The sequence below is a fragment of the Apteryx mantelli genome, chromosome 1, assembly GCF_036417845.1.
Source record: "Apteryx mantelli isolate bAptMan1 chromosome 1, bAptMan1.hap1, whole genome shotgun sequence".
Classification (NCBI taxonomy): Eukaryota; Metazoa; Chordata; class Aves; order Apterygiformes; family Apterygidae; genus Apteryx; species Apteryx mantelli.
The window spans coordinates 25,672,309-25,688,915 of record NC_089978.1 but is presented as its reverse complement, the minus strand read 5'-3'; the positions used below and the strand labels follow the sequence as shown (position 1 = coordinate 25,688,915).

Below are 16,607 nucleotides of genomic sequence, written 5' to 3'. Positions count from 1 at the left end.
GGGCGGGGGCGGGAGGAGCCCCGTGTTGAGAGGGGTGACAGGGAGCGCTGTGCCGGGTGGGCGGGCGCGGGCAGGGGTGCGGATGCAAGGGGAGGGATGTCCTGGAGCGGGGCTGGATGCGCAGAGGGAGGGGCGTCTGGAAGGGCGGGCGCAGGGATGGGTGCGGGAGGGCTGTGCCGGAGGGCTGGAGGGTGGATGGATGCTGAAGGAGAGGTATATTGCCGGGTGGGTAAATGTAAGCGTGGGGCGCATTGAAGACTGCTTGGTGGACAGATGCATTTAAGGGGTGCATTGGGAAGAACATGTTCTGGATGGTGTGTGGGTGCCAGTAGAGGTCTGTGCTCGAAGTTGAAGAAAAAATGAATGCAAGGAACGGGGCATATTGGAGGACAGATGGATGAAGCGGGAGAGAGCTGTCGGTGGAGGAATGGCTGAATAGATGCAAGGGGAGGGCTATGCAGCAGGGAGGAGTATATTGGAGAGTGTGTAAAGAGCTGCAGAGGAAGGGCAGCGCTGGAGACTATGGACAATGTTTGAACCATGAATGAAAAGGGGTGCGGTGTATTGGAGAAGGGTAGCGGCGGTCAAAGAGAGCTACGAGCTAAGGGCCCTGGGAGGTTTCTTCAAATAGCTTGTTTTATGGTTTGCAGTTTCACGTATCCTACCATACTTCAGTTCTCTTGAGCTTGTTGCATTAGGGGATCTTTACATGAGCAGACACAGTGCTATTGTTTTTAATAATTTTGGGGGCTTTTGACTGTGCCTGCATTTCTGTCCTGATGACAATACTGGCATTTGTCTCCTTTCCCTCTCCATTACTGACCACAGTTTTAGTGTTCTCCTTTATCTTGTATTCTGCAATAGGTAGGGAAAGACACCAGGGAAATAAAATTGCAGTTCCTGTTCTAGTTTATATTTAAAATACACATATTTATGATTGGTATATTGAAGGGAGTTTGATTTTTTTTTTTTCTCTCTCTAAAAATCTGTATCTCACAAGCATCAGCACAGTATTTTTCCCTCGTATATGAATGTTCTTAATATAGTTTTAAATATCTCAGAGATGGGTTTCTTTCCAGTGGATGTTTGATTTTATTGCAGATGAAGTTTTTTTTTTTTTTTGTCGTGCCAGACACATCTTGTTTCATGTATTTCCCTCTGACTGTAGCAGAAACTAAGATTTTACTTGAGCTTCTGAGTATAATAAGCAGTATTCCCAGAGAGGAAGGATCAATGCATGGCTACATACGACATAAACAGTACAGCCACTTCATTTCCAGCCACCCTTAAAACCTCCACAGTGTGTAAAATGTTTTATAATATTATAGTTAAGGCAGCGCCCTCTATTGTTAAAGTTCTCCAGCACTTTAAAATCTGCTTTAGATTCGCATGGAACTTTGTCAAACTGGTGTCTGGGCTAAAAGCTTCAAAGCTTCTCATACCTGTTTCCTGATGATCAAAACATAGCAATGGATCTGGCTTTGAGGAAAGCCATGTATTTTTATCTAGCCTTATTGACAGTCAATTCTAGTAGCCTTTCCAAGGGAGTCTTACTGACCCCAGACATGAAACAGGAATTTTGTCCGTTGGCAGATGAGTGACTTGTGTGGCATAGATATGCCTTTGCTCCTAGCCTGAAAGTCTGCACGTGTTTGGTCAAGCCATGGGTTCTTGAAAAAATGCAGTAAGTGTGCCTAATGGAGTTGACAGAGCAGTGGCTAAACAACCCTGAAGGCACCGTCCCTGCTACATGAGCTTAGGCTTCTTGCAGCTCCCAGGACTTAGCAGACCGCAGAAGTGAATGTCTCTGCTGCAGCATGCCGCCAGAGCTTTGGCTCTCGGAGACTGGGGCTTTGGAGGTGGTCACGGAGGCATGAATCCTGTCCTGAGTTTGTCTCAACCTCAAGATAGGCAGAAAAGTAAACAGAAGGAAATAACAATAGACCCTTATCTGTGATTTTCGGTGTAATTGATTGCAAAAATATGGGTTCTTTTAGAGATAAGCTGTGAAATCCAAAGACTTGATGCCTGTAGCCCTAACAGTTATTTTCTATATATATATATTTGTGTGTGTATACACACACGTAATATATATGTAATATATATACATATATATGAAATATACTATTCTTTAAAACATTTCTAAAAAGCAAAATACTAATCTAAAAAAACCCTCACATTCATAGTCCTAAAAAGCCAATTCTTTGGAATTCAAAGGGGAATTCAAATAGGGGAAAAGTATCCAGGCCTAAATTCTGACCTCGTGAGTCAGGGTTATAAACACATGTGTGCATCCATTAAACCTGCAATTATTCATGGAAAGTTTATCTGGGTTGCAGATTGGCTGTGCTAGGAATGTAGCAACACCAGAACTGAGTCTTTGTGGAGCTGACTATGGTCTGGCAGGCTTATTAGCTGCTGCGGTGTGGGAACATGGATATGCTCTATCCAGGGCCAGGTGCAGAAGCAGTTTAACTGCCTTTCTTGGCACAGAGCCTGACCTAATAAACACTTTGAACTGGAGCTGGCTCTGCACAAACCCATCTTGGGAGTCTTTGTGGCACATTTGCTCTGCCAGAAGTGCTCACATATGTGATGTGCAGAGGAGCAAGTGGCTCCATGTAGAGCCAGAGGGATTATTGATCTGGGCCGAGTTCCACTTTGCTGAGCTCCGGATGGGCCTGCAGAGTCTATGGTATCCTGCGTCTTCGGGCCCTGTGTCCCCTGTCATAGGAGGGCTCAATTACCACAGAGCTGGTGCCACGTGCGCGCTCGGAGCTCGCCTGGCTTTGGTGTGGTGCTAACACCAGCAGCCCTGGAGGGCATCTCATAGACAAGAGAGACGTGGGGAGGCAGCCCGGGTCTGGCAGGCCTAAAATGGACAAGAAGCTCGCAAGGCTTGCATTGCCTGAACTGCGTGTGTGTGGAGCGACGCTCCCTAGTGTGCCCCATGGTGTCTGTATTAGTTGTTTCCTTCCTGTTATCCAGCCTAGCTGAGCCCCTCATTACGCTAAGTAACTGAGACTTGACTGTGTGGACTTGTGAAACTGGTCACATGCCCTCAGTTACTCCTCAGTTGAGGTGTTTGAGGTTTTTCTACACTGTATGAAAATACTTTATTTGAAAGTGGTTCATGAGCTGGTTTGGAGGAGAATACATTTTGCAGTCAATCTTAGGAATAGCACAGCTATCTAGGATTCTTTTCTTTCTAGTACTTCAGAAAACTGTAGTTCAAAGGCTTTGTAAATGTTCATTTAATTCTCCAGGGTGCTTTCTGTTCAGTGCAATAGCATGCTATCTCTAATTAAAACACTGACCAACTGCTTAGTGTTTTTTTTTTCTATTTTTGACTACTGTTAACTTGTAGTCTTTACTTCGTTTGAAGTACTTCGCTTGCATTCTGAGTAAACCTTTTGCTTCAAGTTTGTTCTCAGAAGACTCCGCACACACATCATTTGAGGCCCGTGTGCATGCTTTTTCTCCTTCCCACTTCCATGCTTATTCCCCCATTAACTCCACATCTAGTATTTCAAAACAGCTTGAGTTTCAGTGCCAATAAGCCAGAAGAAAACAGTGAACTGAATTCAGCGATCCCTTAGTGCTGGGTGCGCTGAGCCATGGTGCGTGCACTTCATCTGGTGTGCATGCTACTTCAAAGTGACACAGCGGGTGCGCCACTGCCATTACCTGCCGCAACCCCCACAGCTGCCTGTGGCCCGGTCATAGCCGTTCTTGCTGCTGCGGATGTGCACAGCAAAAGAAAAAAAAAACAGCAGAACACTGGCATAGCACGCTTTTAGTCTTTAATTCAAGAAACTGGTTAAATATAGTTTAAATCCAGACCTGGTGGAACTGAATCACATGCTTATTTATATATATTTTTAACAGGCATTAAGGAGTTGTGATCCTGTGAGGTAATAATCATTAGCTCCCACAGAAGTCTATGGGAAAATAGCTGCAAGTTTAAGGGAAGCTAAGTTAATAGGGAAGAATAGATTTTGCTGTGGAAGTTGGCAAGCCTTTTATTTGTTTGTGCTTTATCTTACAGCGATCAGTTAAAATGCTGTCTTTGTCATGCAAACATAATGCCTGATAATTGTCAGCAGCATCAGTGATAGCCCCTGAACAGGGACAGTAATTGTTAGAAATGAAGACCAGCTGTTCTACACCCAAGCCCAAAATGAAAGGGACAATATTTCTATTAAAACAGGCAAGATTTAATTTTTTTTGAATAAATATATCTTAGAATAGCATATTCTTAAAAAACTCAATTAAAAAAATTGATCATGTAAAGAAGAAATACAATATGACTATATAGACTTTAGGATGTGAACATTTCTGCAGGCTTCTAGTAGGAATCACATGTGATAGAAGAAAAACCAAAACTATTGTTTTTTCTTCCTCTGATAATGTTCCAGTTAGTGTTACAGTTTATACTTCTCCAGATAAGGTTCTATTGTCATATTGCTGTATGTGTCTCTTTTAAGAAGTTGCGACTTTCAAGGGAAAAATGAAAGATATGATTGTGGTACTATATTAAGGAAAACATAATCAAGGGAGAGAAAGATATTCAAAACTGATCAAAATTGACTTACAGAAACAGTACGGCCTTAAACTAGGAAAGGCAGGTTTAGATTAATTGTAAGGAAAAGCTTCTAAGTAGTATGAGGGATTTGAGAAAGGAACAAGTGCCAGGTAGTTGCTTAGACTTGTTAATGGAAATGGGTGCACATGAAAAGAGGATAAATACAGAAAATGGGAACCCAATAACACTGGAATTCCCTTCCTTGCTTCTACCGCTGCGTCTGCTGTGGGGAATACAGGAGTGCTGGGGCTGACCACATGCCCCGGGGCTGTGGGCCAGCGTCTCCGGGCTCCGGCAGAACGGGGCGGGGGGGCGAATTAGCAGTGAAATCGGGACAATCAGAGGTCCAGCGCTTGAGTTTGCTCCTTCTTCCTCTTTTAGTTACTGGCAAGCACTCCCCCTCTAGCGTTATAATTTCCTACAAGTTTCAGGGTGCGTCTTGGTATATAGATTCCTGGAAGGAGAGCTCTAATGCGTAACTTGTGGATTGGTGGATACAAAGGAAGAAAGATTGATCTGTAATTAATTTTTAGACAGGCATAAAAATTCTGAGATTAACAGTCCCTTTGGAAACAGAGGAATCCCTGAATAGATCATGCCCGCAAAAACTATGGGTTTTATTGGTGTTGTTGAGGTGTTATTTTATTTTGAGAGGTCAGGCAGTAAAAAGGAAATGCCATAATGTCACCTTCCTGTTCAATCTTAACCCTCAGGTGCATCAGCGTTGTATCAGTCTTGGTCACATACTGTTTTTTCCACAGATCCCCCACTTCACTCTGTGTGAAAAGTCACCCATTCTGGGATTGTGCAGTGTCAGAGGGTCATCCTGACTCTATTCCGTGGGGGTGAAAAACATATAGTTACCTTGGCACTGGATTTCAGGAAGGTGATGCCCTGTAGTATGGCATTCTGTCCTGTGATGTTAGTCAGGTCTTTTACATTGAATTTCAGGATGCCCAACATCATGCTGTATGTCTGATTTGCAGAAAGTAAGAAACTGAATTAGTGACCAATGTTCATCTGTGTCTGTCTGGGCCCTTCCAGATGTTCAGCTGTCCAGTCAGCAATACTGCACAGCTGCTGTGACGTGGGACCATATGTCCAGCAATGTCAGGGAGCTATGGAAAATTTTCAGTCTGCATGGAGAAAATTTCGGTCAGAGAATGACACATGTCCAGGAAAACTCAGATATATGATAACCTTATCAGTGAGGGAATTAGTAACTAATTTGGAAAAAAGTCTGAGTAGGCAGTAAATAGGATTGATATGACTATTGAGATAATGTGAATAAAGCAAAATTAAGTAACTGCCCATTTTGGTGAGTGTCATCCATTCAGTGCGGGAATCAAGCACTTGTGGAGAAAATGGGACACATTCGTGTAACCGATTGTATCAAAACATGTAATGCACGAAGGAGATGCATAAAGACTGCAGAGACGCCTTCATTTTGGCATTTGCGAATTTGTGAATAATAACAAACAGCAGGTAAAATCCTGTTACTGACCCCACCTATAGGAGAGGTTATTTATTGCCTCTGATAGCCCACTGGGTCAGATTAAGTGGGAGACAGGCTGAAAAAGGGGACAGTAGTCCTGCATTAGCATTAGTGTTGTACACAGGTTTGAAATGGCGTGCTAAATAAGCAGTCCCCTGCATTCCCCCTTCCACCCACCACTCGTACTGTGACTGTATCTGCTTGTGGATATATTTGTGTGTGTGCAATGTTTTAAAGTTTTAAAAAAAAAAGTCTTTTGGATCTTGCTCAATTATGCGTTGCTGTATTTCTGGGAAGAAGAATTCTTTTTTGACCCCAGATAGGGATCAGCTCAGCTTATGCTCCAAAGGATAGAGAGTAATATCCCCTGTGACCTTTTAGCCTAGCCGAGGCAGGGTTTTTAGCAAGTGGGCTTAAGACCCCATGTGTGGCAGCTACTGACATGAATGTCTGTAATGTCTCTTCTTGTCAATGATCCGTGAACTAAGGAATCTCGGAGGGTATCCTGACATGCAGTGGAGCTGTTATGGTCTAGTGCAGGAAAGAACCACGCAATGGTTAGATGAAAAGCTGGTGTCACAAGGAGTGTGTAAGTTGTTCTAAATATACCTGACAACAATTGTCCCTGGCTCTGTATTTACTTAAAAGACGTGAGTGTGATATAATAGAAAAAACAAAGAAACAAACAAACAAAAAATAACTATTTATGACTTCTGTATTTCTAGTTTCTTTATATATACATATTCTCTATATAATATTGCATAAACTCTATAATATAATGTAGAACAAATAATAACAAATGACTATAAAAGAATGAAAAATGTAAGCTAAACTCCTAGTCACTTGAAGAGTGGGGTTGTCCAGAAGACAATCAAGGAAAAAAATCCTTTTTAAAAATAACTTCAAGTTTTCTTTAATTTTGGACATACTTGTTTTGACTTCCTTTAGAAGCTGACTATTCTGAATCTACATTACCATACCTAATGTGCGTAAAAGATTTGTAATTTGTTTAAACCATCTTTAGCCATTAGTTTAAAATAGTCCGTCTTTCTGTAATAGGTCCTCAAAGAATTGCCTGGATGTCAGGGAGAGCGCTGATTTAGGACTGGAGTCTACAGTTGCTGGTTCAAACGTCTCAGGTATATATGTAATGTTATATTCACCTTCTCAAACCTATTTCACCTGTTTTGGTGTCTAGAGTAGGTGCTAAGTAAAATTGAAGGGCCTAAACCTAAGAGGAAGATCCAGAAAGCCTACTTTTGTCGGCTCTGGAGGCATCTATCACTCACTAGGTACATCAGTGTATTTCCACCAAGTTCCCCATGTGCTCCAAGCTGAAGTGCCTGTAAATGTCTAGAAGATCCCTAGCATGACGCACCAGGTATCAAGCTCTTGCCTGAGCTCCCAAGTGACCGAGATGAGGCCAGAAACCCCTGTGTTCTTGATTGCTGGAGGAAATGGGAGACGTGTTTGGTTTCCCTCTTCAGTTTAAATGCATGTAAATTTTCCCACCTCTCTGGCTTCCCAGCTATCTCTGCTAATGTTCTTCTAAAGTAAGCATGTGTTTGTGTGTCTTCTGTGCCTTGGATTCCTGACCCTAGGTTGGCCCAGCTTCCTCTGGGGACAGGGAGGTTGTCTCCTCCAGTGAGCAGAGCACTCTTTAAGGATGCTTTAAGGGATTAAGGGAAGCTGGATGGGAGTTTCAGTCCTTTTAAGGTAAAAGGGAGTTGAACACAGGCTGGGAGGATGGGAGCTGGCTGTAATAAGCAGATAAGGGAGACTGCTAAAATAAATACATATTCTTTTTAATATTCTGGATTTCTAGGAATTAAATGCAGCAGTTCCTTAGAAAAGTTGCATTTGGTCTCTCTTTTTTTGCTGCGTGTGGGGAAAACCTCCAGAGATTTGCAGACTGTTTTCCATATGAGGACAAGCTGCTTGTATAACAGATCCTCACCCTGATGTGTTTGAAGATTGGGTGCTGGATTCTGTTCACTCACCAGTTTGCTCTTTGGATCTGAATGGGTTTGGGTTGTGACCTACATTCAGTTCTTACCTCTTTCTCTGTTTCCAGTGTAATGCAAATGTCTTGTCCCTTTTTCCTGTTGGTTATCATCTTCTGTATTTCAAAATTAAATGGTAAAGAAATCTTAATTACCACAGTGCTAGGGCTTTCCAGTGATGTACCCTGCCCTTCCTCAGCACCAAGAGAAAACAAAATTAGGGTTTACACCCTTTCCACCATAGTTCTTCTTCTGCCCAGAAGTTTGTAACAGCTGATGGGAGTGATCTGAAAGTTGAAATGTGAGGCACAGTGCGAGGGCTATGCCCTTCAGGGGTGAGGGCAAATGGGCCCCAGTGCACATCATTGCACTTGGTGGTGTGCCAGCTATGGGATATCAGAGTATTCTTGCCAGGAAATTTTTCAGCAAATTGGAAGCCATGTGACCTTTAGGTTTAAGTGAGGGTAACGGTTTTCTGTGGCTTAAGTGCGAGGAGGATGTGATAGGGAGTGAGAAGGTGGTGGCGTACACCTAGTACACAGCTGTGCGCAGAAATACAAATCATCCATTTGGCACCGTTCAAAGGCAGAACGTGTGTTTGCTATAGGCATCATTCGAGAGGGCAGAATGAAGGTCATGTGGATATGTGTTTAACTCTGTATTTCCCTGTTTGAAATTTGCTAGGCACAAGGTAATACAAAGGCACAAGATACATCCTCCTTAATACCATCTTGATCTTGTCCTGCCCATTTTATAAAAGCTACTAACATCTTTATAACCCTCTAGGATGTAAAAATGTTGTTTCCTCCTGTTCTGGCTTCTCTCTGCTACTACTGAGCCTCTTATGGCAGGCACCCTTGTATCACAGGCTTTGTACAGTTGTGCAGCCTGAACTGAGTACTGGACTTGGCCCCGCACCCTGCTCTATCCCTGTCTAGGTGTACTCCCCCTTCCCTGTTTTATGCATATTATCTTGGCCTTTCCAAACTTTTGATTTACTTAGTGGTTGACACTTCCAAGCTGCCCTCCTCTCCTTTGGCCAGTAGGAACTGATGCATTTTCTGTGCAGTAAGGACCTAGATTTTGGGTCATGTGAGATTCAGATAAGCTAAAGGGGCAGGCACTCCATAGATCTTGAACCTTAAATACAAATCTAGCTGTACAATGTAGCTTACTCTTGAATGTGTGGTTTCGTTCTTGAATGGTTACTGGGAAAAATTGGACTCTGTGGGTTTACTTTAGTCATGCTGTGATTTGCTGCTTGTATAAAAAGACATTAGTGAAACATACTAATCTTACATTGTTTTGGGGACTAGGGTAAGGATGTATTTTGGGAATCTCTGTTTTAAGAAATCTTAAATTTGGATCACTACCTATGCTATAAATCCCAAAGTGACGTGTTAATTTTCATGAAAAATCCAAGTAAGAGTGTGGATACTGGAGTATTTTGAAAGAATGATATTTAAACAGAATGAAGTTCTCAAGTTTATCTGTAGTTGAGCTGTCATTCAACTGTATTGTAATCTCATTAGGATAAGGACTCGTCGAAGTGTTTAGTGCAGACTGCCCTGATGGTGGTTGGTGCATTTAGGCACGTATGTAATACAACAGTATAATAAGCAATTTAATGCCTCATGTGATTTGTGATTCATGGGTTGCTGACTGCTAATATATTGTAGTGTTCTACAAATTAAAGCTTAGCTTGTTAGGTCCTTGAAGTCAACAAGGTTCAGTGTGCACAGGGCATTTAATTTTCTTGCACTGATTTAACAGGATTGGGGCCAAAGACGGTGAAGAAGTTGTTGTTTTTCTTTTTTTATCACTGATAAAATAGTTCTGATTTATGATCTTAAACCTTAGGCTAGTAAAGAGATATTCCTCCAGAGCTAAATGGTTGATAAAGAAAAAAAAAGATGTAATTCAGCTATGAGAGAAATAGCAAAATCAAAGTTTCATGATCCAAATCCTTGTAAAAGTTCTTCTTTTCTGATGATTGTGTTCTCTTTTAGATTTCTGAGGGAAGATGAATTTAGCAGAGATTTGTGATAATGCCAAAAAAGGAAGAGAATATGCACTCCTTGGGAATTATGACTCTTCAATGGTATATTACCAGGGTGTCATCCAGCAGATCCAGAGACATTGTCAGTCTATCAGGGATCCAGCAATTAAGGGCAAATGGCAACAGGTACAGTGAAATGAGGTTGCCTTTACTTTATTATTATTATATATACTTGATATTTGAAACATACACTGCATTTCCCAAACTTTTAAAATGTAGATGATGTATATTTCAGGTAAGTTTACAACATTTTGTTCACAATATTTAGTTGATGTTTTTGAGCCAGTATTTCCTGTGACATATTTAAAAGGAGTTCTTTTGTTCTAAATGAATCCATTTTCTTGTTTCACATAGTACGTCTGGCTAATCACTGGTCTAATTGTGTGTGACTGGATGCTTTGGAAAAACTGTTTTGCTGATGACTTCCCTTTGCTGTTTTATCCATCTAACATGCAGTACACTAAGATGTGCACGGATGGGTTAGTATCACTGAAATGGTTGTCTGAGTTGCAGTTAACTAAAATGATAGGATGCAAATTTGGATCAGGTTTCTAAAACCTGAAGTATTAACTCTTAGCTTGGATCTTGCAAACATCTGAATACATGCCTTACCTTGCTAACAGAAACTGTTGAAATCAGTGAACTAATCCACAGGTGAAATGTAAGGACTCACATTAGCACTTTCAATATTTAAGTCTTCCTGACATTTTGTCATCCCATTTTTCATTATACAAAATGTTTTCCATCTAAAAAACTAGTTCTTGGTCGATAAACATATAAAGGTGCATTCCGGAATAAAGAACCCATATTGTGTAAATATTTGTGAAAGAAACACATAGCTCCTATAAAAGATTTAATTTTGCTGTAACTGAAGAGGTGATTTCAAGATGTTTTTCTTAATATGTTTAAATAATGTTACTTAAAAACAGAAGCACATTTTTTCTTTTTATTGCAGCAGGTGCTTTGGTTATGTTTTTGTGCTTCAAACATCTGACAATAACATAGGGTATTTTGTGTAATGATAGCTAAATCACTGCTACCAATCATTTTCTAATGATAATATTATGCATAGGTATTTATCATAGATCTTTAAAGGTCTGTCTGCATATTAAGAGCTTGCCTGCAAAGCATGTGTGTGCATAAGCAGCTGTGATAGGGCCTAGCTTTCTTGGTGATGTAATATGCTAAATATTGTATAGGAGATACTTTAAAGTATTTGTATTCAGGCTTCCCCCACCCCAGGCCACGCTGATATTTAAAAAAAAAAGTTCATGGCCTATGCATATCCTGAGTTCCTGCTGAACTTGTAGTTGAGATGAAGGCAAAGTATGAGTTTTTTTGTTCTGCAGCTGCATCACTGCACTGCCTTCACTTTTAGTGTTTAGCGTTTTCTCTGATGACCTTGATTCTTCCATTAAACTTTTAACAGCTCTTGTCTTGTGAGGGTTAATTCCTTAAGTCTTATAACTTTGTGTGTTGCTTGAACTGCTTCAAAGAAGCCTCTGTAGCATGGAAATGTGTGCTGTACATTGGTTACAAGCCCCAAGTAAAAAGGGACCATTAACAGTCTCTAGGATTATTCCTTGGGGAAGGCAGGGGGCTCCTTTGCAGAGGATTGCACATCCTGCACCTTCTCAGGAGTTACCCCTTTCAGGGAAAAACAGAATGGCCTCCGATGGTGTCATATGCACAGTTTAGAGAACTATCCTCAGAAAGATCATCAGTCGGTGGGGTAGCATCTCTCGTGCTGCACTCTCATGTTAGTTCTGAAACTTCCCAGTGCGGTGGTGGCAGCTGGGCTTTGTCAAAATAGAACATGGCAATTACTGGTGTCAATCTCAGCTCAGGGACAGATGCCAAAAAGTAAGAAGTGTGAAGAAACACTGTGCTTCGTCCCCAGTCTGTTTGTCTTCTGGTCAATTTATGGGACTACCTGTAGCCCTCAGAGCCAAATGATACAGCCCTGAGAGCAAATGATACAGCCCTGGAACCACCAGCCGTTCCATATCTGCCCTGAATGGCTTAGTGGGACCTGTAAGTGTAGACCTGCTTTCTCATGCACTCTTGATTAAATAATTGTTGTGCCTTCTCATTTCTTGCGATAGAGTATGAGAGAGTCTGATGATCTGGATGTCAGCACTACTTCCCAGTTTCAACAGTAACTATATCCAGTAACTGTCTGACAGACTGTTTTGAAAAAAGTATAACCAAAAGTTGCATCACAAGAAAATACAAGAAAATACTTCTTGTCCATAATGTTAAAAGAATAAAGGGACTGCATTTTATATCCTTGTCATGAAAGAGTAATGCCATACACATGACAAATTTAGCAAAATTCAGGTCCAGTGCACTTGGTACCAGTAATGTGCAGAAGCAAAATATTCCCATACCCTATATGCTTTTTGCAAGTGGCACCAAAAGCAAAACAAGCCTTAGCGCATGGTTAAGGAGACAAAGGCAGTCACTTTTTACCTGAAACTCTACCTCCTCTGGAATATGGAACTGGCCTGTTCTTTGGTTTATTCATCCTCTGAGGAATCTGAGAAGTATAATATCATCCTAGAGATGGAATTTTACCATTTCTAGCAGATGCTGGGTAGGTGGAGCTTTACAGGGTTACTGTTGGGAGCTGTCCACAATGTGAGTGTGCACATAGGTAAGTGCTCAAACAGCAGAAAGGATTGTTATTTAAACCAATTCTTCTTTGAAATGTATTGTCTGTATGTACATTTGCAATCTATCCTCTTCCATGAGCCTCCTGAAGGATTCCTAGGAATTATAAGCTGAGGGAATCTCATAGCATGAAGCATACTTTTTTTTGTACATTTGTGCATGGCACATAAGCAGGGTGTATGTTCTGGTATTTCTGAGGTGGTCAAGCGTTAGTGTATATGTTTCCCCATAAAATGAGAAAATTCGTAAGAGTAACATATCTCAAAGAATATTTACAGCCATGTCTCTCTAGCTAAATAATTTTTACCTGTTATGTGAACCACTGCTCTCCCTGTATGGTCACTTCTCTACAGTGGGTGCTCCACCCTGAATGGGTACTTCATGCTGAATAATCTGTTTTGTTGCCCTCTGTACTACACAAGATTTTTTTCCAGCAGTGTATTGAGGGATGTAGAGCAGAGGTAAACCAGAAGTAGTTGGGATTTTGGATCAGACTCCCAAATACCATTGGTCTACCCCTCTTTGCTTAGGTGTCATTGTTTGCGAATTTCCAGAGGTTGGTCTGGGCAGAATGATGCTCAGTGCTACCATGCAAGTGTTTGGTGGCTTGTATTTCATGTAGCACAACGAGACAGCTTCAGTTTTGCAACTTTGTACTCTGTTATCAAGGAGTCTTTGTGCTTGGTGCTGAGAGGACAATTAGGAGGAAGAGGAATGTGGATGTACATCAGCTACTCCTCCAGATAAGGCTTCTTGGTTCAGTTCCACTTGAAGCAATACTGCTTCTAGGGTTTCAAAACCAGCACTGACTTGGGGAGAGGGATTGTGTTATCAACATGGAACAACCTGCAGAACTTCAAATGGAGAAAAGATGCATCCTGAAGGCCACCAAAGTGGCAGTGTGACAACACGAGAACTCCCCAACCCTTTGGGAGTTCATTGTGATTGATTGGTAACTAATTTAGCTTGGGGAGATCTGTGACCTGCTATTGAGGTCCAATTATTTGTTTTGCATCCAGGGGGTTCCCAACTTTCTTTCGGGTGGCTGAGAGTAGCCCCATTCCTATCCTCACTCTTAGGCCTCTGAGCTCATTAAAAAAAAAAAAAAAAAGGTTACTTCTCTAGTGTGCTCTAAGATTTGGCTGACATGTGGGGCACATTCATCCACATAAGTGCAGGATGGTCTGGAGAGATTCCAAATGTGAAGGAACTCATCTCTTTTTTGCTTAGCAACAATAAAAGGTAGATTTACTCTCATGACCGCCACTGTGAACTTCACTGATGTTGACATTCCTCCTGTTTATTCTGAGAGTATCTTGGCTGTTGCAGTCTTTTTACTAGACAGCTGGCTTGTAGGAAAGAACTACTTCAGTGACAGTTCAGCAGCTGCAGAATGACAGCAGAGTGTGCCCCCGGGAGATAGCACTGTCTTACAACAAGGCCAGAGGCTGTCGAGCAAGACCTGCTACATGTTAGAACCATGTGCTGTGTGTTGCACAATATATGAGCGCACAGGAGCCTCAGCCGGAGCTGAGAGGCAGAAGTTCAATGACTCACAGAGCGCCTTCAGTAGCCAGCAAGGCATCCTTTCCAACTGCAGTCACTGGAGCAGGGGATTAGGTGCATTGCGGTTATTGCTTTGAGAATAAACGATGAGATTTTTTTTTTCCCCATCTTTAAACACTGTTCGGTCCAGAGGAGTTCTATGAAATGTTTTTACAACTGCAACTGAGAATCAGTGGGTTCATCTCTTGATCAGAGTGTTTTATGCCCGTATGTTAGGATGTGTTTTCTGCTTGGTCATTCTGTAAATCTTTAGGGCTGGAATATCAAAGGAAAGCTGTGGAGCCACTGCTTGGACTGGCAGGCTTCGTACTGGGCTCTCCAAAACCACTCAGTGCTGCAATGCTGCTTGTATTGAAGAGGTGATGTGGCTGGTGGGGACCCTGCCCTGTCTTACCCCCAGCTGCACCAGCTTCTCTCCCCGCTCTGTGCTTTGTCCTGGTACTCATCTGATGACAGGGTGGCGAACCAATTCAGCTTGCTAACCCAGCAATACTGTCCTTTATCTTTCTTCCCCCCCCCCCCCCGTTTTTTTTTTTTCTTCCATTTTACCAAGCTGAACTGGGTTACTGTGTTAAGTGCCAGAGTTGAATCCAGAAGACCAGCAATAGAGTGTGGCTGGGCAGAAAAAGTGAGGAGAGACCTCCTTTTTGGCAATGGTGAGCTGTTAACTCAGCCCATGCTAGTTCCTGAAACTGCTCAAACATGAATAACTTAAAAGTTTTCTTTGGGTTCTCTAGACACTGAGGAGGAGCCACTTGGGGGCTGTTATACCTGAGAGAAGGGCGTAATGGGGCAAAGAGACCAGGTGAGTCCACATGAGTGGTTTCCCTGTTTGCAGTCTGCCTAGGCTGCTCTTGGGTCACACTGTTCTTGGTCACTCAAAGGTGACCCAAAGGCTCCATAATGACAGCATAGCCCTTCTTGGCTTGCCTCTTTGGGTTATTTTTTCTCAGTTGTGAGGAACTCTTTCTGCACCTGTTTCATCAGACTAGGTTTCCTTAAGGCCTCTGGGAATTTATCAACTGTTTTTCCTTTGTGGTTTTGTTGTTATTATGAGTATGTTTAGGGTTTTTTTGTTTGTTGGTGTGCCAGATACTGGGTAAATGATAAGGGTTGCGTATTTGAGAGTTGGTCTGCTCAGGTTTTTTTTATAAGAAATAACCAGCAGTTGTTAGTTTGTTTTTAACTTCCAAGGCATCAAAGACTCGCTGTCTTTCAATTTTGAGACATCATCCTCCTTTCTGGTCTAGAGAACTGAATGACAGCGTCCCAGACCTCAGTGGTGGCAAGCTGTTTTCCACCTACTTTTCTGCATGTGTTTGAATGCTGATATGAGGAATCTTCCTGTATTTCTGGAAAGCTGGAGTAGGAAGTGGCTGCCTCTCGTGGAGTGTTGCCCTGCAAGATTTATGCCGTATCACTCTTCTGTATGTCCCAGCAGCTGTTTGACTGGATTTATTTTTGGACATGAGGGATGTGTGTTAGATAGTTTGAGGGAACCAAGTTAGTAATCAATCACACTTGTAACTCATCAGGAAGTTCTTGCACTGGGGGATGTGTCTGCTGATTGTGTGACAAGAAAGCAGAGAGACAAAAAGCCGGGGAAGCATGTCAAATATTGACTGTCTTTACTAGAACAATCCTGCCTGAGCTGGATGTCCTGTGTCATTGGAAAGATACAGCTAGCCCATCTGGCATGAGCACGAAGGCTGCTTTGCCTTGTGAAACGATAAAGCACTTCCTGTACCTAAGGCTCCTTTTACACAGATGCACTTACCGATGGTGGGAAAGTAAATGCAATTTTGCAAGAACTGTGTAGGACCTCAGGGATTAACCCTTCCCCTTGCCTCTTTCCTTGCTGGTGTCTTGTGGAGGATAGTCATGTATATTTTTCTAGAGTTTAAGTTTTATACTAGAGAATTTCTTTGTGCTTCTGAAATCTCCTATTTTGTCCTTGCAGGGGGGAAATTCCTGGAAATTATTACAGAGCGTAATGATACATTGCTGTGGGATGCACCTGGCAGTATTTTAGGAGAACTGTAGCTTCCAGAAAGAGATGTTCATTACTGAGTAATGTCCATTTAATTGTTGATTCTTTTATAAACCAGCAAACACTTATGTCTGATAATGCTTTCTGTCTTGAATCTGGCCTACCAAAAGTGGGGGGCTGCAGCAGCAGAGTGGGGCAGATGAGGGAAGAAGCCATTCTCGGATTCCTGAGATGGA

At 42.1% G+C, this 16,607-nt stretch overlaps 1 protein-coding gene across 3 annotated transcripts in view; it reads left to right on the top strand.

The window, feature by feature from the left end:
• The first annotated feature begins 196 nt into the window (after window positions 1–196).
• The window catches only part of KATNAL1 (katanin catalytic subunit A1 like 1), a 43,132-nt gene continuing 26,721 nt past the window's right edge, over window positions 197–16,607 (top strand). For 2 of the 3 annotated variants that reach the window (XM_013962124.2, XM_067290889.1), the window contains exons 1-3: window positions 6,578–6,669; window positions 7,140–7,219; window positions 10,093–10,268. In XM_013962124.2, the coding sequence (XP_013817578.1) occupies window positions 10,107–10,268 (162 nt within the window). In that variant the 5' untranslated portion in view covers window positions 6,578–6,669; window positions 7,140–7,219; window positions 10,093–10,106. Of the gene's footprint in view, window positions 226–6,577; window positions 6,670–7,139; window positions 7,220–10,092; window positions 10,269–16,607 lie in introns of those variants that run through there. The other variant, XM_067290881.1, reaches the window with a different exon arrangement.